This window comes from Gymnoscopelus braueri (genome assembly GCF_963280865.1).
Source record: "Gymnoscopelus braueri genome assembly, chromosome: 8".
Lineage (NCBI taxonomy): Eukaryota > Metazoa > Chordata > Actinopteri > Myctophiformes > Myctophidae > Gymnoscopelus > Gymnoscopelus braueri.
In genome coordinates, this window is record NC_137609.1 from 30,988,793 (window position 1) to 31,016,093 (window position 27,301).

The 27,301-nt window shown below is 41.3% G+C and overlaps 2 protein-coding genes across 2 annotated transcripts; both read right to left on the reverse strand.

The window, feature by feature from the left end:
• Positions 1-359: 359 nt before the first annotated feature.
• On the reverse strand, positions 360-16,795 carry vdac1 (voltage-dependent anion channel 1). The gene is made up of 9 exons (XM_080435386.1): positions 16,707-16,795; positions 12,677-12,746; positions 9,232-9,281; positions 8,201-8,353; positions 7,712-7,764; positions 4,867-5,094; positions 3,902-4,052; positions 3,178-3,235; positions 360-1,515 (listed from the first exon to the last, which is right to left on the reverse strand). The coding sequence occupies exons 2-9, from the start codon at positions 12,741-12,743 to the stop codon at positions 1,424-1,426; spliced, it is 852 nt and encodes a 283-aa protein (XP_080291512.1). The 5' UTR covers positions 12,744-12,746; positions 16,707-16,795; the 3' UTR covers positions 360-1,423.
• Positions 16,796-20,241: 3,446 nt separating this feature from the next.
• On the reverse strand, positions 20,242-22,473 carry sec63 (SEC63 homolog, protein translocation regulator; the record flags this gene model as incomplete). The annotated part of the gene is made up of 1 exon (XM_080435719.1): positions 20,242-22,473. One exon carries the CDS (start codon positions 22,471-22,473, stop codon positions 20,242-20,244), a length of 2,232 nt encoding a protein of 743 aa, XP_080291845.1.
• Between the last annotated feature and the right edge of the window lie 4,828 nt (positions 22,474-27,301).

Genomic DNA, 27,301 nt, shown 5'->3' on the forward strand with positions numbered 1-27,301 from the left:
CCCCTCAAGGACCCCTGGGTGTTCCCGGACCCCACTTTGAAAATAAGTGTCCTGGGTAACTATAGATCCGTATGATCCAAGTCAGACATGTAGACTTATCAAACCCCTCAATTATCTCAAGTAGGCCTACATTGCATTTCTCAATTATCGGCTGAATTCCGATGTGGTCTTTGCATATCTAAAGATTCTATTCAATTATGCAATGCCACTACTAGGTACATATAATTGACAAAGCTACCCGTGTGGACAGACTATTTTTTCTCTTTTATTGACCCTATAAACATTTTTGTACCATTTACATTTGATCGCCCCAGATGGTACTGGACAAGTTATCCACAAAAAACAACACAGCCACTATAAAGTTTTCAGATGTTTTTTATTTTAACTCAGGGAGTGACAATATTGTCAAGAACACCAAGTTTCAATCCAATGACCAAAACTGGAAGACTTTCATTTTCTGTCAAATTTATCAGATCCTCCATAGAATATTTTATTCAGTAACTTTGAACTTTTCTAGACCAGGAACCATTGACAGGTCAAGATTCAAGAGGGTTATCTCTCACTCAATACATACTCATGACAGGTCTTTGCCTTCTTAAGTCTTCGCAGGTGGGTCAAACTATAGCAGACCTACCATCAGTAAAATAATATTCGTTTCAGCTATATGTAACAAAATAAGTGATTAACACCAAATGCACAGACATAAAGACAAATGTGACAAAAAACACAGAATGTACAATGTAGTGGGGTTTAGTGCCTCTCGTCTCGGCAGTACAAACAGCCGCTTACGTCAAGGACACCTAAACCATTCCCATCATATAATATCTTAAGACAAACATCCCTAACACAGAAAAGCTAGAACAGAATGAAGTAACTCTGGATTGTAGAAGACAGCTGGCTGGCCACGGAGTGCTGGAATGGAGGTGGAATGATGGGAGCCACACACTGGCGCCACACGGTGGTGAACTACTTAACTGCATGCTTACTGCATTGAGCCCAATTGCGGCTTCCCAATCCTGACCCATCTTGTTAAGATTTCCCTTCCTTTATTTATATTGGAAAGCGAAGAGGGAAATAAATTAAAGCCTTTGTTTTTAAAAGGTTGTAGCGAGATGAAAATGAGTGAGACCAGCGTGAACTAAACGATACTTTTCCACCGTAACAACTTTTTTCACTTCTGTTACATTTGTTCTTCTCGAGTGGGCCCCAGTATTTTATGTTACATTTGTTCTCAAGTGGGCCCCAGTATTTTATGTTCCCTTACAGCGGCTGAATTATTTGACCGGCGTTGCCTCGTGTCAACCACAGTACATGTAAAAGGGACACGGAGAGTTGTGAGGGTTAGCTATTTAATAAAGTATTTGGAGCTTCTTTCGATGGGGGTGTGATCGTGTGTGGGGCGCCGAAGGAGTGCCTCACGTTTCTATAACTGGAACTCAAGGCCGAGGCCAAGCTTGTGACCTCCGGCGTTGATGTTCTTCCCATCCAGGAGAGCAGAGAGGGTCATCTTGACGCCTGCAAAGACATCAAAGACAAGTCACCAGGGCTGCACTATTAACTGAACGACTTGCTCAATTTATTCTGATATCCACATTCACAAGTAGGCCTGTCCCGATTGTCTGATCGCAATTATTTGAACTAATAACAATTTTCTTTTTTTTGCATTATTGTTAGAATCAGCCATCTGCATAAAAACTGCTGGATGAAATTCACAGAAATGTCATATTTCCATCATTATTTTCATGTCATTGTCCACTCTCTTTTAACTATATGTTCCAAAATGCAATGCCAGAGACAGCAAAAAGACAGCCTTTCCACGCCTCAGAGGGAAAGGAGGAGGGCCTTTTCAAACGATGCTGCTGTTGCTGTTCAAAATCCCTCACAGTTTAACAGAGCTGGCCTACAGTTCACAAGTTGCTTATTGGAGTTAAAATCTTTCATTACTCCATTGTGGACATCAAAGCATCATTCGTCTTATGAAGGGCCAGGATGTGACATAACAACTCTGTGGATAGACATATACAAACTATGAAAGAAGATGTCCAGATATAGTATTTTGTTATTGACATTAAACAAGACACCTCCTCCACCACCACCCAAACTCCCTCAGAGGGCCTTCGGAAAACATGCTCCCTGCCGCTGTTTACAATCCCTCACAGTTTTAACAGTGCTGGCCGAGCAGTGAACAACTTGCTCATTGGATGATGCTTTGATGTTCACAATGGAGTAATGAAAGATTTTAACTCTGTCTTATGAAGAGCCAGGATGACATAAGAACTCTGTGGAAAGACGGTTTATAGCTGGCTATAGAGCAGTGGTTCCCAAACTTTTCAGCTCGAGACCCAAAAGAGAAATTTGATGTGTCCCCGGGACCCACACTACAGTGAATCTAGCTTGTAGTGAGCTTGTAGATCTGCTATTTTCACTACTTATTGAAAGTAAAAGAAAATTCCTCTATTTGATGGATTTCTTTTAATCAAATTTCTTTATCCCACAATTTTTGTAACCCATTTTTTCACCCAGTGCCAATTGCCTAAGCTGTAATCCTGGGCACTACTCTCCCTCTTCCAGCCTGGGGAGAGCCCCGAACTGAGCTCATGCTTCCTTCAATGCATGAGCTGTGAGCAGGCCGCTTTTTATCACCCGACAGGGGGGAGTTTCCCCCGGTAGGACGTAGCGCGTGGAAGGAACACATTATTCCAACCAGTTCCTTTCCCTTCCATCAGGCGCCCCGGCTGACCAGGTGGAGGCAGTATGGAGACCAGGATTACTGAATGTTTTTTTGTGAGGTTATCTACCCTAGGGGACACGGGGAGAATATGCAAACTCCACACAGAAAGGTCCTTTCGCCAACCCCACCTAGGGTATGGGCACTGATGACGTGGAGGAGAGAACACGCCCCCAGCACCCCCGGCGGGAATCGAACCCAGGACCTTCTAGCTGTGAGGCGACAGCGCTACCGACTGCGCCACCGTGCCCCTTTATTTTCTTTTTTTATGAAATTATTTTAGAAAATGTTTAGAATTTGATTTTTTTACTTGAAATAATAATAATTCAAAATATAATGTAGGAAACTAAAAATAAAGGGATATTTACTTGCTACCCATAGAAATTGGTCCACGACCCACATATGGGACCCGACCCACTGTTTGGGAAAGAATGTTATAGAGAACTCACCAGGCTTCAGAGTCTGAGAATATCCCAGGCCCACAAGGCTGGAGTTGTTCACCTTGGCCTGCGTAGGAAATTAAAACAAGTATCAGTATTGGTTCAATTATTCTCTAAAAAGCTATAAGCATTATTACTCACAATTCCAAACAAATATGATTTTTACTCTTATGTACCTGCACGCAAGATCTAACAATAAAGATCAACTTCAGCCTTGAACAATCACTTTGACAAGGACGAGCATCTTTGTATTCCAAACTATAGCTACTGTAACAACAGATCTATTCAGCTTTATACCATGGTCAATCATGGAAAATACTTATTTCTGGTCGATAGTGTCCATCTGTTAAAATCACATATAGGGGCACTTCTAAATCAAAGCTCATGACAAATTAATCAAACATAAATTGTAGCAGATAATTAGGTAGGTTGGAGACGAAAGTGATTAACTGTGATGTTAAAACCACTTAAGGTCTAATTTATACTTGCATGCAGAAAATAGCCCATCTTCAAGTTCAGAACACATTGCAATTTGCGATGTGACAAGTCATATTTATCCTGTTCAATTTTAATTGAAGAAGCCTAAACGCCAAAAACACAACTGAATCATGAATTGCAATTATTTGTGTGACAAATAATCGTCAAGTAAAATTTCATGACAGAGACACAGCTCTACCCCACAACACTTCAAACACACTTGGTAAAAGTCATACGAAGATGAAGCACTACTCACGGAGAAGGCTGCATCAGCATCGATCTGGTACTTTGCAGCGATACCAAAGCGGGTGTTGCTGTTTCCAGCGGTCCAAGCGAGGTTGACCGCCGTCTCCAACTTGTCATTGACCTTCTGATAGATGGAGCCACCGAACTCAGTGCCGTCGTTTCTGGAGCAGAGACAAGGTGTTGAATGTTATTACAACGATGGCGAGTGATTTTGTCTATGAAAAGGACCCTGCTGTCGGGCAGAAACCTCCCATCTCCATATTAGAACTTTTTGTGTTTTTTAGTAAATGAATGTCCTACAACTTCATAATGCTACAGCGTCACACAAAAGTATCAAAAATAGCAGATCTACAAGCTCAACAAGCTCCAAGCTCTACAAGCGTTGAGCTTGTCGATCTGCTATTTTTGATACTTTTGAATTTGAATCCTGAAAGTAACAGTTTTGGACTTATGAGGTTTCCACCCGACAGAGACGATATACCAGAGGTGGGCAACAATGTCTTTCTGAGAGTTTCAGTCTCTCACAAGAGACCTCCGTTGAACTATATGAAAAACAGACAATATCTATTCATTCAAGTCATCCAATCACACTCGGGCTTGCTGGTTTAAACTTGAATCGCAACAGACTCTTTGTACAGTTGCAGCATGGTCCCTCGTTTGTGCCTAGAAACCTGGAGCAGATCACATTTGTTGTGTCATCATGGACAGTGTTGGTGGACAGTGCTGCAGCGAGAATTGAGAGCTTATTGACTCAACTCTCGCCAGTCAAACCGGTTTAATTTTGTTTTGCCGGGGCTTTTAAAAGCTTTATGACTGCCATGAGTTGCTGAGGTGTCGCATTAAAACAACTTACTGGTCGTAGGCAGTCGCTGTGATTTGTCTGCAAAAATGAAGACACTCTCAAAGCCCAACTAAGGTTTACTGTAGATATAAAAACACATTCAACATAAAATGCATCTCATTTTGTGGTCTTACACATTCGTGTGGAGCTGGAATTCGTCAGTCATGAAGCCAACGGTAAAGTTGCTCTGAGTGATCCGGTTCCTGCCGGCCTCGAAGGTGGTCTGGTAGCCGGCCAGCCAACCCTCGTAGCCCACTACCGCGTGGCCATGGATGGTTGTGCCGTTGATGTCGTAGTCCACGTCGCAGCCGAGGTTAATGAGCTCCCGCTTGTACCCCGTCTTGATCTTGCCACTTTTCTTGCTGCAGGAAACGAGAAGAGAGGTCAAAAACAGGAGGATTAGTTTCACAACTAACCTGTCTCGTCTCTGCACTCAATGCAGCACTAACCATCCTTGGGTCTGGAACTATCAGGGTGGAGCCAGCAGTACCGACCACTTTAAAATGGATAGACAGAACATTGAAAAGGACTTTTAAAACATGGCTTCACGTACCACAACAACCTAGAAACAATGTTTTAGCAGAGGATGGTTAATGAGCGGTAAGGAGAAGTGAGATGTTGTGGTGTGTTTCAACATAGGCTAATGTTTTCAGTACGCCAAGCCACGTTAAACCGTTTCCTTATAATGGGTTTCTATTGAGAGGAAATGCTTAATGTAAAAACTATTGTGTTGCCTTTGGATTACAGTTTATTTTTTGGCAGTAGATAAATGTTTATGACCACAATGTTTGATTCATGCCAGGGAGCTGTTCTGTTGGCGAACGACATCCAAAGTCTTTCATTTTTAATCTCCTTTCATCTAAATATTTAACTTACTAAGGTTGAGAGAAATGTTAATGCTAAATTAATTTCTATAATTTAATGCTGTATGTATTCTGGAGGGGGCACGATGTGAATAGAATTTGTGTAGTACAAATATTATAATCTAGATTGGGTGATGGCTGATTTAAGTAGTCACACCTGGCCTGAGTCAAACTAATAGACACTGAGCAGAGTGTGACAACACACCCGGTGTGCAACAATGCACATTGGGATAAATAGTCCAGGGGCCAACACTGATATTTTCACAAATTGGTACCACCTAAGGTGACCGTTAAGTTTTTGTATTTTTGTCTTCCTACATGTCTCTAGTTTATATTTTGGTATGATAGCCCTTCCAATCTTGTAGCTTAATGGCAGTTATCACTACCTACCGGCTAATGTATCCGGTAGGAGACACAAAGTAGAATCTTTGTGTCTCCTACCCCGTGTGCAATTGATAACTTCTCAGATTTTTGGTGTTTGCAAAAAGACTGCTTTCAATAAGCTTGTAAAAGTTGACCCTCCTTCGGTCTAGGGTGGTCATAGCTGAATGGGTAGAGAGTCCCCCTGGAAAACTTAAAGGAGGAGTTCACCCAAAAAATGATTTATTTTCTATCAATTGCACACTCCATGAAGCCTTGAATACATGGATATATTTTGTTTTTTGTCGCAATAATTTGATGCCCGGGGTAGGAGACACAAAGATTCTACTTTGTGTCTCCTACCGGATACATTAGCCGGTAGGTAGTGATAACTGCCATTAAGCTACAAGATTGGAAGGGCTATCATACCAAAATATAAACTAGAGACATGTAGGAAGACAAAAATACAAAAACTTTACGGTCACCTTAGGTGGTACCAAAATATGGCTTGGCCCCTGGACTAAAATCAGCCATCTCCACACACAAGCAGAGAGAGCCTCTGTCCGGACAGTACATTTTACATCTGCTCTCCCTTATAGAAGTTTGTTTCTGTGTAGCGATACAAAAAGCGGCAATCCAAAATAAGATTCAGTTAACCATTTTTAATCTGACGCGTTTCACACGTGGCCTTCATCAGAGCAAGTTGAAAGCCAAGGAAGACGAACAGAGGAAGCGCACCTGCTCCAGCTTTAGACAGTGTCTACTTTATCAGTTTATACCACGGCATGGCAGGATTGTATATTTCTGTAATGCACTGGAAAATAAAGAGCTTGTTAAACCAAGAATCCTTCTGTCATCCGTCCCCTACCCGCTACCGAGCCCTGTCACAGACAAAGTTACATTTAATTTATGTTTCGATTTCTGTGTATAATACCTTGACTCTAACAAAGCAAGCAATGAGTCACACTGCAGGCAAGCACTGGATGTGGTATTTATAAATCTGAGAAGGCTATATTTGCTTACATACAAGGAATTTTAAACTTGGTGAGGCTGGCATCGTAGTGAATGGCAAAAAATATTAACTATAGAAACAATATAGGGGCTATGGAAAGGCATAGAAATGAATGACATAGCACAGCATCTGCAAATAAACAACATCTTCCATGAGTTTGCTGCATTGTTGCAGTACACTCATCACATGCAGAAAATAACCTCTCAACCCAGACTCTCATGCACTTCATCTGAATTTAACTCATATTCACAGCAGCGCTGGGTGATAGGACTTCAAATCAATCAGGTTTATATCAAACTTCTGCCTCGATTATGATTAATGAACGATTAAAAGATTGCCGATCTACAAGCTGTACTCGTAGATCGGCTATGTTCACTATTTTTGTACGCCACCATTGTGCGTATATTATATACTAAATATAGATCATTATTTTTAGAAATGATTAGATTTTTGTTTGTAGATTCCTTGATATACTTTATAAGAAATGTAAATATTAAAATCCTGCTTCTTGATTATTCGATTAACTTATGTGAGCAAGATTAAGTGGGTTATTGGTTCTAAATCGGTTTAAATATATTTTCAAATATATTTATTTGCCCAGCCTTAACTCACGGATCTAAAATTGTGATCGAAATGCAAAATCAATACAGAAAATAATCAATTCAAGAACTCAGTAGTTCCTTGGTATTATGTTCCCTGAACTCTAGGAAAGGTAAAAAAACAGTTTACAGTGATGAAACTCACCCTGTGTTTGGCGAGAACGACGAATCAAACGTCATCTTCAGGCCCTTGGCAATCTGTAGAGAAAGCAAGGATAATATTGTCATTGGTGACATAACAGTCTACAGAATAAATAAAGGAATAAATAAATCCAATTAATTTATTGGATTTTTCAATTAAATTCATTAAACGTGTGAACTTAGAAGATGCAGTGAGTGAAAAGACAGAAATGATGGTCAAACCAGTCATGTACATGCATTATACTCATATTTATAGTCTTTGCTGAGTTAAAAGTGTATTATCAGTAACAACTTCCACCGTCTCTACGATTAATGAGGTAATCAAATACTGCACTGCATGCAGTCTGCTATTTTTCTTATGCTGATGTTGACAAATCCTCTCTTATGGGGATGCCTGGCACAAAATCTTTTCAATTGGGGGTCCGCGACCAAATACATATCAATTGGGGGGTTCCGTGACACTGAAAAAGTTTGAGAATCACAGGTACAGTACCTGGTCTTCCACGGTGATCTCGGTGCTCAGTGTGTTGTCTGTGTTCCACTTCTCCGTGAAGGTCAGGCCGTGTTCGGCCCACTTGTATTTGGTTTCCAGAGATCCAGCCACCTTGCTGGTCTCTGTGTTGGCGGAGCCCCCGCTGCTGAACTCCTGTGAAGGGTATGGACACAGACACATTAACGGGAGCAGAAAGAAGTGGAAAGAATAATGTTTTGAAAAGTCTTACGTCTCCGGTAAAACACCATTCACCCATTCAATGGCCCGTTCGAGAAATATTCCTGCAATTGATACAGTTTTTTTACATAAATATTTGCTACAAATAGAACTTTGCATAAACTATGATGGTCATCAACCTGGGGTCTAGTAGGAACCTAAAGGACCCTTAACTCTCTCTCTTTTTTTTTTTCCAAAGTGAAAAAAAAAGTGCTTCGGAAGCAAGATACAGCCTTTTTCAGTTATAAGTTAAACAAAGAGTGGATGGAGCTGCACATCTTCAGATAATGATATCTTGGGTTCTGAACATTAAAAAAAAAAAAAAAACTCAGGATTTTTTGTTCTGGCACTGAAGGCATTCAGAAAAAACTCGGGATAACTCGGGGCTTGGCACTGAGAGAGTTAAGGGTCTGTTAACTTAACTATTGGGTCAACACATCAACGTGAATTTTTTCTTATTGATTTTTCTAATCTACTAAAACTAGTGATGATAACAGTTACTGATTAACCACTTAAGCACTATTTTATACTTCATCGCACAATGGTGTCGTATCAGAAAAACAGAAAATAAACGATCTATAAGCTCACAAGATGTGAGCTTGTAGATCTGTTATTTTCTGTATTTTTGAACATTTTGACTAAAGATTCCTCCAAAATCTATTATTTTATTAATTACGATTGATTTTTGTTACTGTTGATTACGGTTGCACCCCTAAACCACTTGGTTTCTGTTCAAACGGCACTCAGAAGTCAGGAGCGTGGATCAGAGTAAATGGCTGAGGTCTCCAGAGGCAGCTCTGATAATGACTACTCACCAGTCCATTCTCAGACTTTGTTTTCAAGTCCAGCTTGATGAGGCCAAAGCCTGGAAAACACATTAAAAAAGGAGTTACAAAAACTAGATCTAATCTATGCCATTTGGATAAGTGATTTCTTATGGAATTATTCCTGCCAAGATAACAAAGCCAATGCTTTGCAAATACTCACACACTTCGTAAACACATTAAATCAAACCATTGTTTTGTGTCAGAGAAATATTGATTTGTCAGTCTCATGCACCCATTTAAAAAGGCATTTATAGGTCATTATCGAGATGTGCGTATTGATTTGATGTGGTTTCCATAAGAACATTGGTCCTGTGAGGCATGACTAATGGCTTGGTGGTTCGTTGGACATTTCTGCATCAAGCCTGCGTTATATCTATCCATCCATCCATCATATTTACAACTTCCATTCCATCGCCCATCAATATATCCATCTCAGCTTCATTTTTACATACATGCATCCATCCATCCATCCAGCAAGCCGCTTTAACATTGATCCATTCATCAATTTGGACAGGTCTCCATTCAACCATTTACCCATACACCCATCCATTAACACACCAACCCCATTCAAGACCACCATTCTTAATACCAATCATAGCAGTCCCGATCTTCTGGCTTTTTATTATGAAATAATTTATTTGGTGATAAAAGGAAAGAGCACATCAGCACTTCCACATTATCCTAAACCATGGGTTCCCAAACTTTTCAGCCCACGACCCCAAAATAATGCGGCCATTGACTTGCGACCCCACCTAACCCTGGAGGTAATTTATGCACATGAACGTGCACGTTCGATGTACATTTGTAATGTATTAAGCCTAGGGCTATTCAACACATAGACATAATGACACATAATCAAAATATTTACAGTATACAAGTAATTTATTTACTATATTGATCATAAGTACAACAGCCCACAATGGAAACAACATTTTTACGTGTAAATTGTGTTATACGTTTAGTATGACTTTTGACAGTAGGCTTGAAGACTTAGTACTGTTAATAATCGTGTTAATATAGAATTCAATCAATCACATTTACAGTACCTAATGAGATGGATAAAATGTACTATCTGTAATCATTTTTAGATTGCATGTCATTTTTTTTTTGTCAAATATTCTTAATTACCCAATTTTTTAAAATTTAATAATAGATTAGATTTAATAATACCTGAATAAATCCTGCAACGCGTTATGAGCTTGTAGATCTGCCGAATGTTTGCATATTTTGACTGAATGCTCGTCTATTATGACATGTCCAGAATAGGGACGCTAGGGATCATGTGGTTAAGTCACTGAGTGAGCATTAAAGTGATGTGTGGTTCTCGTCATTCTCTGATTCCCAAAACGGAAGGAACAGCTCAACCTTGGCCTGAGGGACAGCAGAGATGATGTTAGAATATCCATGACTCAGCCTTGTATTCCTGATACTTTGACAGAGTAGCAAAATATGGGCTATTCGTTGGGTATTGTAAAAACAAAACACCTTACTTTCGGGATTTTAGACACTTTCATTATGTCTTTGCTTCAAACAACCAAGGGCCAGTTGTTCTACCGTGGCTTGCTGCTGTTCATAGTCAACTTTCACTAGATAGTGCGTCAACCACATAATCGCAATTTCCTCTGCTGTTCGTTTCTGGGTGGAGACCTGTCCCTCTCTCTCCTATCTAAATATAAAGAAACTAGTTTTAAAAAAGAGAAAAGAAAGAAAAGCTTTCACTATTACGATGACTTATGTCTTTAAAAGCTGGTCATGAGTCATAGCCCATTGCCCGACCAGGGAAACCCCAAGAGAATCACTAGTAGGTCCCATAGAATGCAGGCATACTGACTATGTAGTATATGTACTAATCCAGCCACTCCTAAGGACTTGCACTCAAAATCAGGTTTACTTTTTTACAACCATGTGACCATGAGGAGTTGCCAGTGTTATTAAAATGGAAGAGTTGATCTGAATCAGAAGTTAAAGGGCAAGACCACTTTGGTAGAGGTTTGGTTTGTGCAGTTACCTTGGCATGGTGGAACTCCAAAGGTGGACAAGAAATACAAAATAATTGCGCCATTGATTAGAAATTGGTAATTAAAAATATATTCCTCATTGACTTACATTGTACGGTAAAACTAAACAGCTCTCAAAGTCACTATTTTAGCAAATAAACGATTGCAAACAAAGTTGATTCAGACAATATGGAACATCACAAAACCCAGTACTGTTTTTTTTAATAAAAATGTTCTTCTGATTTAGCCATTTCTATTAACTCTTTGACTGCGGACGACGCGATAACGCGTCAAGTGCTACTTTGTCCAGTTGGCCGTCGACGCGTTCGACGCGCTGGACGCGCGTTCATTGTTTAATCTCTGATTGCGCTATGCTGCTTAATATTCAATGTTATTTTCGAGTTCCACTTACTTCACCCACATCTGCATCCGGTTTCATGACCTGGATTCCGTTTCCGGTTTTTGATTTTTTTCCCCCGGTCATTTTCGTCCAAAATAGGTAAACAAACGGTTTTTCACACGGTATAACAGACAAACGGACAGGTTCTCTTCTATAATCTATGGTCTGGGTGACGATCAGTCATCGCCGTTGTGTATCACATCGTAATTTTGGCCGATCAGACAATCTGGGACTACGTCACATCCGTTTTCATGTTTTTCCCTGTCTAATCTCCCAAGAAGGGTGACAGTGACCCAACGACCTGATCAAGCTGTCATGTGCTGATCTCTAGTGGCGGATTTGTGCTGTGCCTTTAAATTATGTGTCTTTAAATTATTTTCATGAAAAAAATTCAAAATATAAAAATTAAAAAAAACACGAAAATTGCTGGCACTGGGGGAGTACTTTATGAAAATACTCTGGCAGTCAAAGAGTTAAGAAGAAAACTGGTTCCGCGGATCCGGATCTTCAAATAGTATTTTTTTTAATAAGCAGTACTGGGTTTGGTGATGTTTTATATAGTCTGGATTAGCTTTCTTTGTGTTCGTTTACGTGCTAAAAGAGTGACTTAGAGAGCTGTTTTACCGTACAATGTAAGTCAATGAGGAGCATATTTTCATCAATTTCGAACCAATGGAGAAATTATTTTTTATTTCTTGTCCACCATGGACAAGAAATGGAGTTTCACCATGGCAAAGTAACTACACAACTCAAACCTCTACCGAAGTGGTCTTGCCCTTTAAGGGGCTTTTTAAAATTGGCTCACTAAAAAATGTTTATGAAGTTGTTTGTGTTCATCCCCTACTGCTTTATTAACTCTGTTCAGTTCATATTAACGTCTTGTTTTGAGACTAAAAACTGAGATTTATTTTATAGTAACCACTTTTATTACCACTTGTAAAAAACTTCAGGTATTTTGAAAACTTCATCAATCAGGTTTATTATTACAAGTACCCACTAACTGGTATGTGGACTATTTGGTTAGTTCAGTTCTCACCATATCCCTTGGTGAAAACATCCTTGGCAGGCTTTCCAAGGTCAACGTAGGTCGGAGGTACAGCCATTATCTGCAAATAGAAGACAAGAGTAAAAGAGGGTTTAGGGGTGTGAGTAGTATGACCATGATGAGAATATGTGCAACAGAACTAATCAATTTAATCTAAATGATCGACTATCAATAATTGAATCTATTTTGGGCATATAATTATTGGCAAAAAGCTTTGTACACACATTTTTCTAAAATAGCCGATCTACAATGCGAGGCATTGTGAGCTTGTAGATTTGCTACTTTCATGATATCCTTGTGTGATAGTTGCAGTCCTAACCTTGAGCAGGGAAAACTAGAGTGTGTGTGAGTGTGAGTGGGGGGGGGGGGGGGGGGGCAGTAATCATGGCAATGGAGCAGCCGGACAGAACTGATGCTGCGTTGGGCTTGGAGAGAAAGAGAAAGTTAGTGGAGGCAGAAGACGGGAGTAATTGAAGGTCATGGATGGATGGGCTGGCAAGGTATCACTGTACTGTCACACAGTACAGTACAGTACATACACACACACACACACACACACACACACACACACACACACACACAGGGCCTGGATTCCTGAATTGCCTACACCAGCACATGTACCAGTGCAGTGACTCAACTCGAGCGCTGACCAAAATCGTTTTGACCTCAGTATTGGCTACATTTGTGCTCATGTGTTAGCTACAGTGTTCATACATAGTTAACAAAAACTAAAAGGGAAGTAATACAAAATAGAAATAAAAACGAACAATGCAAAACGAATTAAACTAATTCTAAAAAACATTGAATAGAACTGCATGTAAAATCATCTTTGCATTTGTTTTTCCACCATCATATCTTATGTCAGCATGCATCCATCCTTCATCCTACTTTTTCAGCTTCTATACATCACAGCTTTCCTCATAATACCTGGAAAGCAAAAACTAAAACTAAAACAGAACATAAAAAACAAAACTACCCATGCACTCATAAAACTAACCAAACTAAAACTAAAACCAATGAATATTTTGAAACTAGAACTCCAGTTACTACTGCGTTACGTGTCCTTCCTTTTACATGGTTGCCTCTGTTGTGCAAGGGCATGCCGATTTCATCACCAGGGAGAGATTCTAATCGGATATCAAATCATTTTCAATAGCACAGATTGAAACGTATCAGGGATTGTGTCGTAAAGTCAGCCTATTGTTCACGGACATGCACCCACTGATAACAGATAGGGCTGGAATTGTAACTACTTTTCCAGCTAAACTAATCTTTGGTTGTATTGTATATCAGGGTTTCTCAAACTTTAAGACCACAGACTGATTCAGGTCACTGGCTGCCATGATCATCTGGAAATATGCTCTACCACCTGTACTTCTCCTTACAGTACTGTACATATGAGGGGTTTGTCTTTGAAACGTGGGAATTGCCATCCAGTCACTGAAAATATTAAAAAGCTAACGTGAATATTAGGTAAACACATATAGTACAAGAAGCGATAAGCTTTTGCAGGATTACACCATTCGTAAAACCATTTCCATGATGGAATTCTATTTTTGCCATGTGATTATAGGTGAAACTTCTCAAATATTCTCAAATTGGTTAATTAGATGTAAAGAAAAACCTTTCCTTCAAATGTGTTCATAGCTCAACATTACTGTTTATATAGCTTCCTTCCACTGTTTTCAATGAGGATAACCTACAGGGGTTGACACTAACGGTTGCCCGACTGCCCGTGGCGTGGCAACTAAATAAAACAGTAGAGTTTGCTTTCAGGTTGCCCGACGGGCAAGTTCGTTTGAGTGGGGAGTTCTGTCTTTATTTCGCACAACACAAGATGTCTGTGGAATTTAAAATAACTCATATTGTATAGCTATTGAGAAATTTGGCATGAATGTTGAGGTATGTCCATACCTCACAGCCCCAGAATTCACAAGTAAAGTAAAAAAAAAACATGTTAAAATTAACAGTAATTCAAATTTTACCAATCACAATTTACTTTTAGGGCAAGTGGGCATGACCTTTGGGCAAGTAGAACATGACCTGTACTTGCCCGGCGGGCAAGTGCCTCTTAGACCTTTGTGTCAACCCCTGACCTATAACTATACCACCCTAGCACCACCACCTCGTTTTACTTGTCTACACAACCCCACCCACCAACTTAAACATGTTCTCCAAACAAGCTGAGCCAGTGGTGAAGACCAAATGATTTCAACACACTCGGAAGTTGTATGTTATTGTTGCGTGATTCTGACTGAACATAATGGCTGACCCTGACAAAATGGAATGTATAGGGTCCTGTCCCTCCAGAGACCAATGGGCTTCAAGTTCAAGTTCTCCCAAGGATCTTACTTGGGACAGGAAATGACACACACACACACACACACACACACACTAAGCCATTCACCCCATGCGTCATTCTCTCAGCCTTACACAAACCCATAGTATGCTTGTGCACACACTTAGTCACGTACACACACAAATGATCAGCCAAGACCTCCCGCTGACAATGACTTTGGTTTCTGTACATTTGCCACAGGCAGGAGGACAGTTAGCAGCACTAGTCTGGAGTTTATCATTATACAGGCCTCTGCTACCCTTCAAAACACCAGCATCCATTACAACCCTGTCATTGTGGAGCCGAATTGATTGGACAAAAGAGTCTAGTGTGGTTGAATGTCAGACAACATAACATTCTTCTGTTGTTTGACCTCTTACTAAAGAGATGGATCAGGAAACACACACACACACACACACACACACACACACACACACACACACATATATATAGGGCTGCAAATCATTAACCAGCTATAATTGTATTTAGATGGAGCTGCACGAGCTATGCCTCTGCACACAAACCTGTGATCTACCAATAACCTTCACTGGTTGTATGAACATTCTATGTACAGTATGTATGCTACAAAGGCCAATAACTGGTAGCTTTTTTTTAGGGGATAAAATAACTCTGTTTCTCCCTATGTCAAGCCTCTGGCAGTGCTGCCCAAGGGGAGGCTACTCTTCCAGGTTGTTGGTTACCCCAAAAAAGGAAGGTGTTGAGTAAAACAGAAAGTGGCGGTCTAGTTTGTTGTACAAACTGCCCTTTTAGCTTAGCCAACAGATTAACCTTAGCCTCCTCCTGTCACACAGCCTGTCCCACACACCTAGAGGTTAGAGGTTGAACATTAGCTGGACACATACTCTGTTTTAAGCCAACAGAATAACTGCTGAGCACACCACCACCACCACCACCACCGCAGAGGTGGTGTGTGTGCTCGCTCAGCAATTACTCTGTTGGCTTTTACATTACCGTTACAACAGCAGCCGAGTCCTAAGTGACTGTTTTAAAACAGCCCAAAATGACAGTTTAAAAAAGACAGCAGCCCCAAATGACAGTTAAAACAGCCCAAATGACCGTTACTAACTAGCATGCTAGCTAGCTAACAGGCCTTGGATGGAGCATCCCTCCCCTCCTTCCACTGTCCCCTGCGCAGTGTTGCCAGATTTAGCGAGAGAAATAAGCAACCACGTCTAGGAAAACAAGCAAGAAAGTAGCTGATCTACAAGCTTGTATATCTGCATTTTCAAAAACTCTTGAAATAAAATGTGGAATCTGGTACGGGGCTCCCTGGCCCAAAACATTTTCAGATGGGGGTAGGCCTAAGGGACAACTACATATTCATTTGGGGGTCCATGACATGAAAATATTTTTTAGAACCACTGGTTTATTGGAAGCAAGGCCAGATAAGCAACTACACTTGAGAAACAAGCCCAAAAAACCGCAACCCGCAACTAACAATATTCACAAGCAACTTTACAGAAAAATACGCCCAAAGTCGCTTATAATAAGCGGACATGGCAACACTGCCCCTGACTGATGAAGCCACTGCTGCCTAAATCAGCGGATCATTCCAGCCGGCTTGGTTGGCTCGGTACTGGGAAGGAAGGTCACGATGTATCGGAGGCTGCTGCTGCTGCAGTGCGGTGGTGAAGACAGTTTTAAATTAAATAAAACATTTACCTTTCTATCAGTGTGGCGTCCAGTCCTGCCCGTAGATGGATTCCTGTCTCTGTCTGACAGCAGCGGCTGCACAAAAGGGAGGAGTGAAGAGAGAGAAAGAAGGAGGTGCGCCGGTGCAGAGGGCGTCGGTCCGTCACTGCGTCACACGCTACAAGTCAAAGTCACGACGCAAAAAGCGTGAGGAAATGAAGGGCAGCGTTGCCAGATTATGAGAGAGAAATAAGCAACCAGGTCTATGAAAACAAGCCCAAAAGAAGCGACTAGGCCACAACAAGAGCACTTTAAACATGTATACATCGGCTATTTGTAAATAGCCGATCTGCAACGCTTTGTAGATCTGCTATTTTCAAAAAAAGATCTTGAAATAATATTTGGAAGATTTTCGAAACATTCTAACAACACAAATCTGGCACGGAGCTCCCTGGCACAAAAGATTTTCAGATGGGGGTTAGGGAAAAATACATATTAATTTTGGGGGTCCATGACATGAAAATATTTTAGAACTAGTTTAAACAATAATTACAGAATTTGCAAGCAAGCCCAATTTACTTTAGAAACCCAAAGTCGCTTATAATAAGCTGCATGGCAACGCTGGTGAAGGGAGCAAATGAGCAAACGGCCACGCCCTTCTGATGTTTTGTTCTGTTGTTGGTAAGGATGTGGAGTCCATAGCCTGGGTGGTCGGTAGGTCACACTGTGATTGGGTGTTTTTTAAATATAATTTCTATGAGTTTAAACAAAACCACTTAAAGCCCTATAAAAGAACTGCAATTTCTTTCCTCGATGCATAGTGAGCTTGTAGATATGCTATTTTCAAAACATGCCCAAAATAGGGACACCAGGGTTAAAGTGGTTAAGTTTAGAGTAACCAGCTTCATTTAACAAAGCTAAGTCTTCAAAATAATAATAATAATAATAATAATAATAATAATAATAATAATAATAATAATAATAATAATAATAATAATAAACTTTATTGTATAAAGAAATAGTTGAGTAGGGTTGAGTATATTCTAGCAAAACTTGCAGTATAGGCCTATATGGTAGAGAACATATTTATTGTGATAAAGCTGTTCGCTACGATATGACAAAGCATCTCATGTCATATCAGGGTTGCACAGAAGATTAGTTGTAACAATAAGCAGCCATAGACTATGTCCGCTTACAACTAATCTTCTCCCCTTATGGCCCATAGATAGATAGTTGACCTCTAGTTGACAGGCCTGATGTATTAAGCCACACAACTGACAACAAGTCAATGTTTTAGGTTGCCCATAGGCAACCGCAGTAGTCAGTGCCTATGCCTAATTCCATATTTATATAGTACAGGATCTTAAATCCACAAAGGTTTGATTTGCTATTCCTTCCACAGTTTTTGCTGCACACATGCCAACATGGTTAGTGTGTCAAATTGACCGGCTTCACCAGGTATGGTATGGTGTGCTTTAATTGCTAATAGCGATAGCCTATGTTTCATAGTTTTAAGGGGGTGTAAATAGAGTTGGTACAACTGAAGTTCGGGAGGTTGGACCAAGCAGAAGACAAACAAACACAACTCTAACCAGCCACTTGACAACTCCGCCCACGTGCCATCTCCTGATCACCAAGCAACTGCCAACTCCACCCTGTGCCAACCATTCACCTATCTTCAATCAAGATGACAACTCCTTCCCTGCCAATCACTGGGGTATTTAAACCCAACTTTAAAAAATGGCGACATGCATGGTTTTCAGTAACCCTCCCTCCCTCCCTCTTCTTTTCTACTTCTATCCTCTTCTCCAGGTTCCAGGCAGGGTCCCTCGACCTACCTCCGCAAAGGCGTGCGCCTTGGACCCCAAAGCCAAAGTATCTGGGTCCACGACCCCCCCGGGACTTCCCTCCTTGGTCACACCCCCTCCACATCACACCTGCCATCTCATGTCCAGTGCTCTTGACCATCTAAGCCGCACACTTCTAAGTTCTCGCTTGCGTGTAGTGATGACCTTAGATGACCACGCCGGCACCCCAAATGTCATTTTCATGCCCGTGGCCATCTAAGCCGCACACTCCACGCTTGCGTGTAGTGATGACCTTAGATGACCATGCCAGAACCCTATCCTGCTCGTGCCCTTGGCCATCTAAGCCGCACACTCCACGCCCGCTTGTAGTGATGACCTTAGGTGACCATTTTGCATTTTGTATCTTTGGCCGTTTATGACGCACGTCCCATGTCACGCATGCAACGCGCCCATAAACGACCATACTCCAATGTTTCTTTCAATAAATAACCTTCAACCTATTTTGCATGGTGCATAAGGCATGGTCTTTCCTAGTGAAGATACATTTGTTTGTTGTCCCATAATCATTGCTAAAGAGTGTTTGTTCAGTAACAGTCAGGCCATGTTACACCCCATCGCTTCAGCGCTTTAGTAAACTTGACTACTGTAACTTCTGACTACTGTAAGCTGATAAATGGGTTCTCTCTCCTGATTGGATGAAATTGGTGACCTACCTGGAAATGTATCTTCTGTTTATTAACATTAAGAAACAGGGAGAGACCCCTGTTACTGATTAAATACTCTAGAATGATTATTATAGAGAGAGAATATGAGAATATTGAGCTTTAACCTTTTAAGCAAAAAATATAACTTAATTTATATTTAAAAAACTTGAGAGTGTAAAATCACTGATGGTGGTGATACAATTAAAATTAAAATTGTACTGTACTGTACTGTACTGTACTCATTCATATTATTATTTATTTTATTTTGTTCTATTCTATCCATCACAGGCTGGATTGAGATGATTTACCACAGGCCATTTGCCCATGTGGTGATTAGAGGTTTTGTTTGTTTGTTTCATGAGTTTTCAAATATGTTATGAAGAGAATATAATTAGTTATAATTAGTTTTAAAACTGTCTGAAATGAAGGTTAAAGAGTTGTAATTTTTCATCACAAAAGAAATTAGGAAATTCTAATTACAATTAAAACGTATGTCATTGCTTTCAAAAACATATAGCACCTAAGGACCTCTATAAAAGTATGACTTATGGTGTTGTTTGGTTGTATTCATAAGGCATTGTCCAACTGATTTAAAAAAAAGTGAATCAAACAGCAACTCACAACTCCCATGCACTACAATGGCAACACCAAAATGAAACACTGGATTTGTCATTTCTACCAAACAGGTGCTCAAGTTAAACAATTTTATAATTTGATTTGAAATGGAGGCTGTTTGGTTTTTATTTGTTTTTCTTTCTTTTTTTACCTTTAAAAAAAAGAAGACAATCCTAAATAGATTACATTCACTTGCACATGGGCTGATGCATACTAACATATGCGGGTGAGTATTCACATCTCTATCAAAAGTGAACAGAAAGTGACTAGAAATGTGTCTACACTTACGGTATAATACGTCTCTATAGGAACGACATATGGAGTTGTCACAGTCCGTGTCATTGTAAGGGGACAGAGTGTGGTGTAGGTGGGAGCTTTGGTGTATTTAAACTGAGGGTGGTGTGTGTGTGGTGTGCGTGCGTGGGCACGCGCATGTGTTCAATCGTTGTCCTCGTACTCGTCTTGGCTGATCTCCCCGTCGCTGTCCTCCAGCTCTTGATCTTCTTCGTCCGTCTCTGGTATGTCCCACTGGGGGACATTGTCTGGCATGGCCTTGGCCTCGTGGACCTCCAGCTTCAGTGGTTTGATTTGGTCCAGTCCCATGTAGGAGTCAGAGCGCAGGATGACAGAATATTGGTAGTTGCCTGTTTTGGACGGGGCTTGGAACTGCAGATCCACCTCCTCTGTGTCTTTGAGTGTACAAACATGGTAGGGTATGGAGACCAGGGTCTGCGCCTGGTGGTCAGCGATGTACAGCCACCACCACTCCTGCTTCTCCTCTGGGAAGTAGAGGCTGTAGACGGGGTGGGTGACGTTGGACTTGGTGTCCAGCAGAGCGCGCTCCCGCCTCTGGGTGCTCTGCTGCAAAGCCTCCCACTCCTCTTCGTCGCCTGCCGTCTTGTCCACCTCAGTGTCTCTCTGTTTGTTTCTCTCCTCGTCCCTCTCACTGGGAGAGTCTTTGTTGGCCTCGCCCTCGTCTGAGTCACTGCCCTTGTCTGAAGCCTCCTGATTGTCCTCCTTCATCACCACTGGCGCTACCACCACCTCATTTCCTGCCACGTTGCCATTGGCCGGCTTGGCCTTAGAGGCCGGTGCGAGAGGGCTCTTCTTCATGGGCTGTTTCTTCTTTTTGGACTTGGTCCTTTTGTCTTTCTGCCTCACCTTCGTTTTGTTCTTGTTCAAGTCTGCCTGCCCATTGTCTATTTTGGCAACCTCTTCTCCTGGGAAACACTTTGCCTCCTGGTCTTTCTCAAACATATCTGCCATATTCTTTCTGGTCAAGGTGACAGTGACTGTGACAACAGAGCCGGCTGTGATGTTATTGCTGTCTTCGTCATCAAGGACCTGCACCTTGGTTTCCATGGTGAGATGCGGGAAGCTCCCCAGGACAGCCATGACCTCATCGTATTGCTCGTCTCCCAGGAAGCGCAGCATGCTGCGTCTGTTGGCGTGTCTCAGACCCACCAGGTCCTGCAGCGTCTGCACCTTATACTTCTTGGAGACGCAGAAGCGGAGGTGCTCCTCCTCAATATGGGGCAGCTGGAGCAGAGGTGACTTGGTCTCTTGCAGGCCCTGTACTATCATCTGAGACAGCTTCATGGTATTCTCTATGGAGACCAGCCAGGGTGCTTTGGCACCTAGGCGATTGGCCATCGCGGTGAGTCGAGAGCCTGCAGTGACCATCTCCTGGAGGAGCGCTGGGCTCTTCCTCACCACAAACCTTTGGTCTTTGTCTAAGTCCTCAGACACCTCCATACGTGCCAGGTGGGCCAGTACCAGGACCCTGGCCTTCAGACTGTACGGGTAATAGAACGGAGGCTCCTTTTTCTTAACATCAATGTTCCCCAGCTTACGGATCAACTCTGGCACTTCAGTGTTGTCTGTTGGTCTTATGGTGGCTTCTGAATTGTTCGGGTCAAACTCACAGGCTGCCGTCAGCACCATGGCTAGCCGCTTCATGTTCATGTTGGGTGTCTTGTACATGAAGTGCATGAAGAGCTGAGTGGTGTTGATCAGGATGTCTCCATTGTAGCGAAACGAGCGGTACCACCATTGTCCCACAATAACCGGAATGATGACCATGAATGCTAGTCCATATACCAGCAGCACCAGCATACAGTTGTTCTTGTCCACAATCCAAGCAGGCAGGGCAATGCCAAAACGGATCTCTGCTGGACCATCTGGATTGCCATACCGCTCCCAGTTCTGTCTAGACTGTTTGTTAGTCAGAGCAGCGTAGGCCGTGGCAATCACTATGAAGGTGGCCTCATCACCACCTTTGTCAGGGTGGTACTTCAGTGAGAGTGTGTGATATGCCTTCTTAATCTCTAACAGCGATGAACCCTGTTCCAGATTGAGGACTTCATATGGATTATACGGCTGGTGGTGCTCTCCATCTAGTGTGGACACCTTGTAGGACAGCAGCAAAAACACAACCCAGCCAAATAACAAGGCTGCCTTCTTTAGTGTAGGAACGATGCTCTGCTGTGACTTCAGTCTGAGTCGGTACCACAGACACCTACCATGTACCCTGCTCTTCAGGTGCAGTTGTTCGGCATTATGGGGCCAGAGGTAATATGTGGCTGGGATCACAATAAGTCCAACAAGCGAGGCTAGGAAATAATAATACGTATTGCCACTGTCATCATATTGGAACTGTTGTCCTGCCATTTCACAACAGCGCTCCGGTCCCCTTCTCCACCGCTGTGCTCCGCCTACAGTACGAAACCCGATGTGTTTATATGACTGGACTGACGGTCAGTGTGGACATTGGTGATGATATCATTATGACTTGTGATGTCATGATGACATCAACAAGTGAAAACATCACAAGTGATGCTGACAGATGAAACCACACTATGTGAAAGTTATGTTAATTTAATGGCTGCTATCAAACAGGCCCTGTCTCCACCAGGCTGAGGGCAGAGGGGGTATTATGTTTTCGTCCTTGTCTTGTGTTTGTTCTCTCCACGGCTCGTAAAACCCACAACACAAATCAACATTTCTTATACGTACATGCTGCCAGCAGGCCAAGGAACTAAATCCCTCAATATTTATCTCAAACCTACCATCCACAACGCGTCATGTTGCGACAATATATATCATCGCGAAGTGACGCGCTAGGAGCTTGTATATCTGCTATTTTTGAATAGCCAAAGTATAAAATATGGCGCTATATTCAATAATTTTGCTGGGGACCCCCTGGTACCCCCCAAGGACCCCACTTTGAGAACCAATGACATAGTTCTTGTAGTTGAAAAGAGCCATATCTCTGTGTGTCTGTTCCACGACAGACGTCATAGACTGGCCACACGTCCTGGTGGAGATATGCGTCCCACTGAGAGCAGGTACTGTTCTAGTTTAGTTTCTTGACAAGAAGACAATTCATTCTGTTACCACCCTACCCATGTAACATTAAGATTTACTTCAGTTTCACAGGTGATGAGGATATTATGTCCATGGTTAGGTATATGTTTGTGCATGCAGGTTTTTCACAGGAATAGAGGGATGTGGTTCAGTGGATGTAACATTGCCAAACCCTCAAAGTAGGTCTACTGTATGGTTTCCCTTGCAAGTGCAGCTGACAACAAGCTACTCAAAATGAGGCACTTCCCAGCTTACTTCTGTCACATTATTTAACATTTCTAAGCTTTCCTTTTGTCAAATAGCTCCTAAACCACATTAACCCTGCAGTCCCTAGCTATGTTGGGGAAATAAATAAGATCTGCATTTATTATATTAATAATAATAATAATAATAATTATTATTATTATTATTATTCATTCATTTATAATTTTAAAAAATAGCTCAAATAGCTACCACGCATTGTGAGCTTGTAGATCAGCTATTGTCACTATTTGTTGTATGACCAAGCAGGGCTTGGTTAAGTAATAGCCTATAGCTTCAAAATGTTACTTGTTTTCAGCTCAAAATGAGGCAGGTCCTGGACAATGTCTGTTAGCTAATCACATGCTATTTGTACAGTGTTTTTTGTTTACAATATAGATACATTGAATTTGTTGTGAAGAAGTTGCCTGTCCCTTCCCTCATTGGCCCAGTCAAAACTACTTTTTTAATTACATCTCAGTGAGACTTAAGGTACAGACTAGTTGCACAGTTTTGCTCATGAATTTATTTCATTTTTTGCAAGAAATGATGAATGATTTAGCCAAGTTGACTAGCTGATGATAACGTTTTGTGATAAAGGCATCAATCTGAGAGATGTTTTGAGCTGTTTCGGCCACTAGGTGTCAGTGTTGTTAGGGATGGTGGATCTGGAAGCCACAATCGGCCTCCCAGTCGCAGTTTTATTATGGACCACTAACTACATGTTTTTGAAAATATTCTCTCTTTTTAAGTTGATACAGCTTTAATAATTTTGAGCAATGGAGCATTTTAAAATCTGTTAAGTATATTTGATTAATTACAACTAGTGATGAATAGTAGGATATACATTAATGATTAAAGCCTAATTGATTGATTTATTTTATGTGGTTCTTGCAGTTTCCCATTGACAAAATTAATTCCCACTTCACAGCTTTACACATTTAATGGTCTAATTTAGGATTTAAAATGTACAGAAATGCCACATGATTTTTAAATAATTGTTCAACATTTCTATTTCTATTGACCATTTTCCTACTGAAAACGAACAAAACACAAATGTCATAAAGTGAATACAGATCACACAATGACGATCAAATTATATTCTATATGTCATAATAGTTCTTCCTGTTTTCACTGTGAAGGTACTGAATAAAGAAACATACAGTGTGTTTCCATATTCATAAGACCATACTTTCACTTTGAGTTCTCAGATTTTGGGTTTAGTTTATTTACTGCACTATAAAGCTAAATTGTATTTTCCAATGATAAATAAATAGCCTACATAAGCACTCTAGCATAGCCTACTCCTAAATTAATGTAAGAAAAAGCAACCTCATAAAGTTGTAATTACTCTCTACAAAAGGAGACTGAAATCAACCCTATTGCACCTGTGAACCTGTGTTTGTGCACATATAGCCTGCTATAATAGTTTTTGCCTTTGACGAATAAATCAGACTCTAAAACCTGAACTGTTGCATTTTTTGCTGAGACAACAGCTTTCTGCCTGCCTGCCTGCCTGCCTGCCTGCCTGCCTGCCTGCCTGCCTGCCTGTCTGTCTGTCTGTCTGTCTGTCTGTCTGTCTGTCTGCCTGCAAAATCTCCCAGTGCAAATGGACAGGTGGTCCCATCTAATTATGTATTAAAGCCTAAATACTTTAATATTATCCTTCAATGCTTAGCCTGTTCTTTCCATCTATGTATCATGATTAGCTAATCAGATTTCGTCCGCCTCAAACATGTTTTATAGGCTGTGTCATTAGGATAAAATATAGGCTATAGGCCCATGGACCACGACCATAACCTCAGATTTGGTTGAAAAACTTCCCCCTCACTCTGGGTGCTATGGTGAAGAACATGTTGACTCATTTTACAAAAAACAGGGTGTACGGAAAGATGATTTTAAACTCTCCCCTGTGAAAACAGAAGAGGTGTTTAAAAAATTGAGTGCTCTTCATCAACACAAAGCCACAGGCCTCGACAATATCCCCGCCAAATTTCTAAAAGACTCGGCCGCCTCCATTGCTCCAATCATTACCCACATAATAAACCTCTCCATCATACAGGGACGGGTCCCTAACGATTTCAAAAAAGCAAGGGTGACCCCTCTGTACAAAAAAGGAAACAAATTAGACCCTGGCAACTACCGCCCTATTTCTATTCTTAGCTCCATCTCGAAAGTCATGGAAAAAATAGTCTATGAACAGGTCGATAAGTATCTTGCCGAAAAAAATATAATTTACAAATTCCAATCTGGTTTCAGAACAAACCACTCCACTGACACATGCCTTCTCTATTTGAACGACTCTATCAAACAAGATGTCGACAAGGGCAAATATTGCGGCATGGTCATGCTGGACCTCCAAAAGGCCTTTGACACCGTCAATCACCCAATTATGATCAATAAGCTCAAAGCAATAGGTTTTGATGATACGTCAGTGAACTGGATGAGATCCTACCTGGAAGGGAGGGAGCAAGTGGTGGAAGTAAACGGCACCCAGTCCCCCCCCCTCCCTGTGACTTGTGGTGTCCCACAAGGAAGTATACTAGGACCTTTACTGTTCCTGATATATGTGAATGACATGTCATCGGCCTGCGACTGCAAGCTGTTCCTGTTCGCAGATGACTCGGCCCTGCTAGTCTCGGACAGGGACAGGCTGCAGGTTGAGAAAACTCTCAGCTCCGAACTCAACAAGATCTGCATCTGGCTCTCTGACAACAAACTTTCATTACACCTGGGTAAAACTGAATCCATCCTCTTTGGGTCCAGTCCTAACCTTAGCAAGGCAGAGAGTTTCACGATCAAAGTGGGTGATAATGTCATCAAAAGAAAGGATGAAATTACCTACCTGGGCTCCATCTTGGAGGCAAACCTCTCCGGTAACAAAAACGCCGAAAAAGTGATCAAAAATGTCAACCGAACAACACGCTATTTGTGGAGGATTGATCGCCTAGTCAGTAAGAATACTCTGAAGATTCTTGCAGGGGCCCTCATTCAAGGTCATTATGATTATGCATGCACTTCATGGTATCACAACACCTCCAAGGCCTTAAAAACAAGGCTCCAAACATCCCAAAACAAACTTGTAAGGCTACTTCTTGGCCTCAATCACAGAACCCATCTAACCCCTGCTCATTTTGCTAGGATTGGATGGCTTAGGGTTGAGGACAGAGTACAGCAACTTGCTATGGGCCTGGTCTTCAAGATACACCACAACATTGGGATCCCCCTGTATTTGTCAAAATACTTCAAAAATGTTAATGAAGTCCATGATCATAACACCAGAGGCAGCTCCACTGATCATGTTCAACCCAGATTTGGCTCAACTAAGGGTATGAACTCATTCTCATGCTATTCATCAAAAATGTGGAATGCCCTACCAAAAGGAGTAAAGGAGTGTAAAACCCTACTCACTTTCAAAACTGCCCTAAAGATACACCTTCAGGAGGCTGCAATTCGAAAATGGCCCCTGTCTAAGTCTTAACCTACCCCTCCCTACCCCCCCCCCCCCTCTTTCATTTTCCTCTTTTGTATATATATATATTATTTTTTTTCTCTCGTCATACCAGTAACCTGAAAGCTGATTGTATGACATTCTGTATAGTAGTGTGTATATCTGCCTGCCTCTTATATTTCATCATGATTTGTGTGCATGGGGTCCTCATCTTAAACAAGCGTAATGCTTAATGAGGGTTTCCAGTTTAGTAGACCTTGTATTGTGAATTTGTACTTCCATGTACTGTTATGTACTGTCATGTACTATTCTCATGTCTTTCTAAATAAACTACATCAATCAATCAAACCATATTAGGCCCCTATTATGGGCACAGCCACTACTTCTTTGATGGATTTATCAAGAACAACTGAAACCAACCACACTGGAGAGAGTAATTAA

What these genes read in the sequence shown, in the direction of transcription:
- vdac1 (XM_080435386.1), bottom strand. Translation starts at nt 12,743, where the DNA reads ATGGCTGTACCTCCGACCTACGTTGACCTTGGAAAGCCTGCCAAGGAT. An exon ending in TGTTTTCACCAAGGGATATG is followed by an intron (nt 9,282 to 12,676) that starts GTGAGAACTGAA and finishes TGTGTTTTCCAG; the next exon opens with GCTTTGGCCTCATCAAGCTG. An exon ending in AGATCACCGTGGAAGACCAG is followed by an intron (nt 7,765 to 8,200) that starts GTACTGTACCTG and finishes CTTTCTCTACAG; the next exon opens with ATTGCCAAGGGCCTGAAGAT.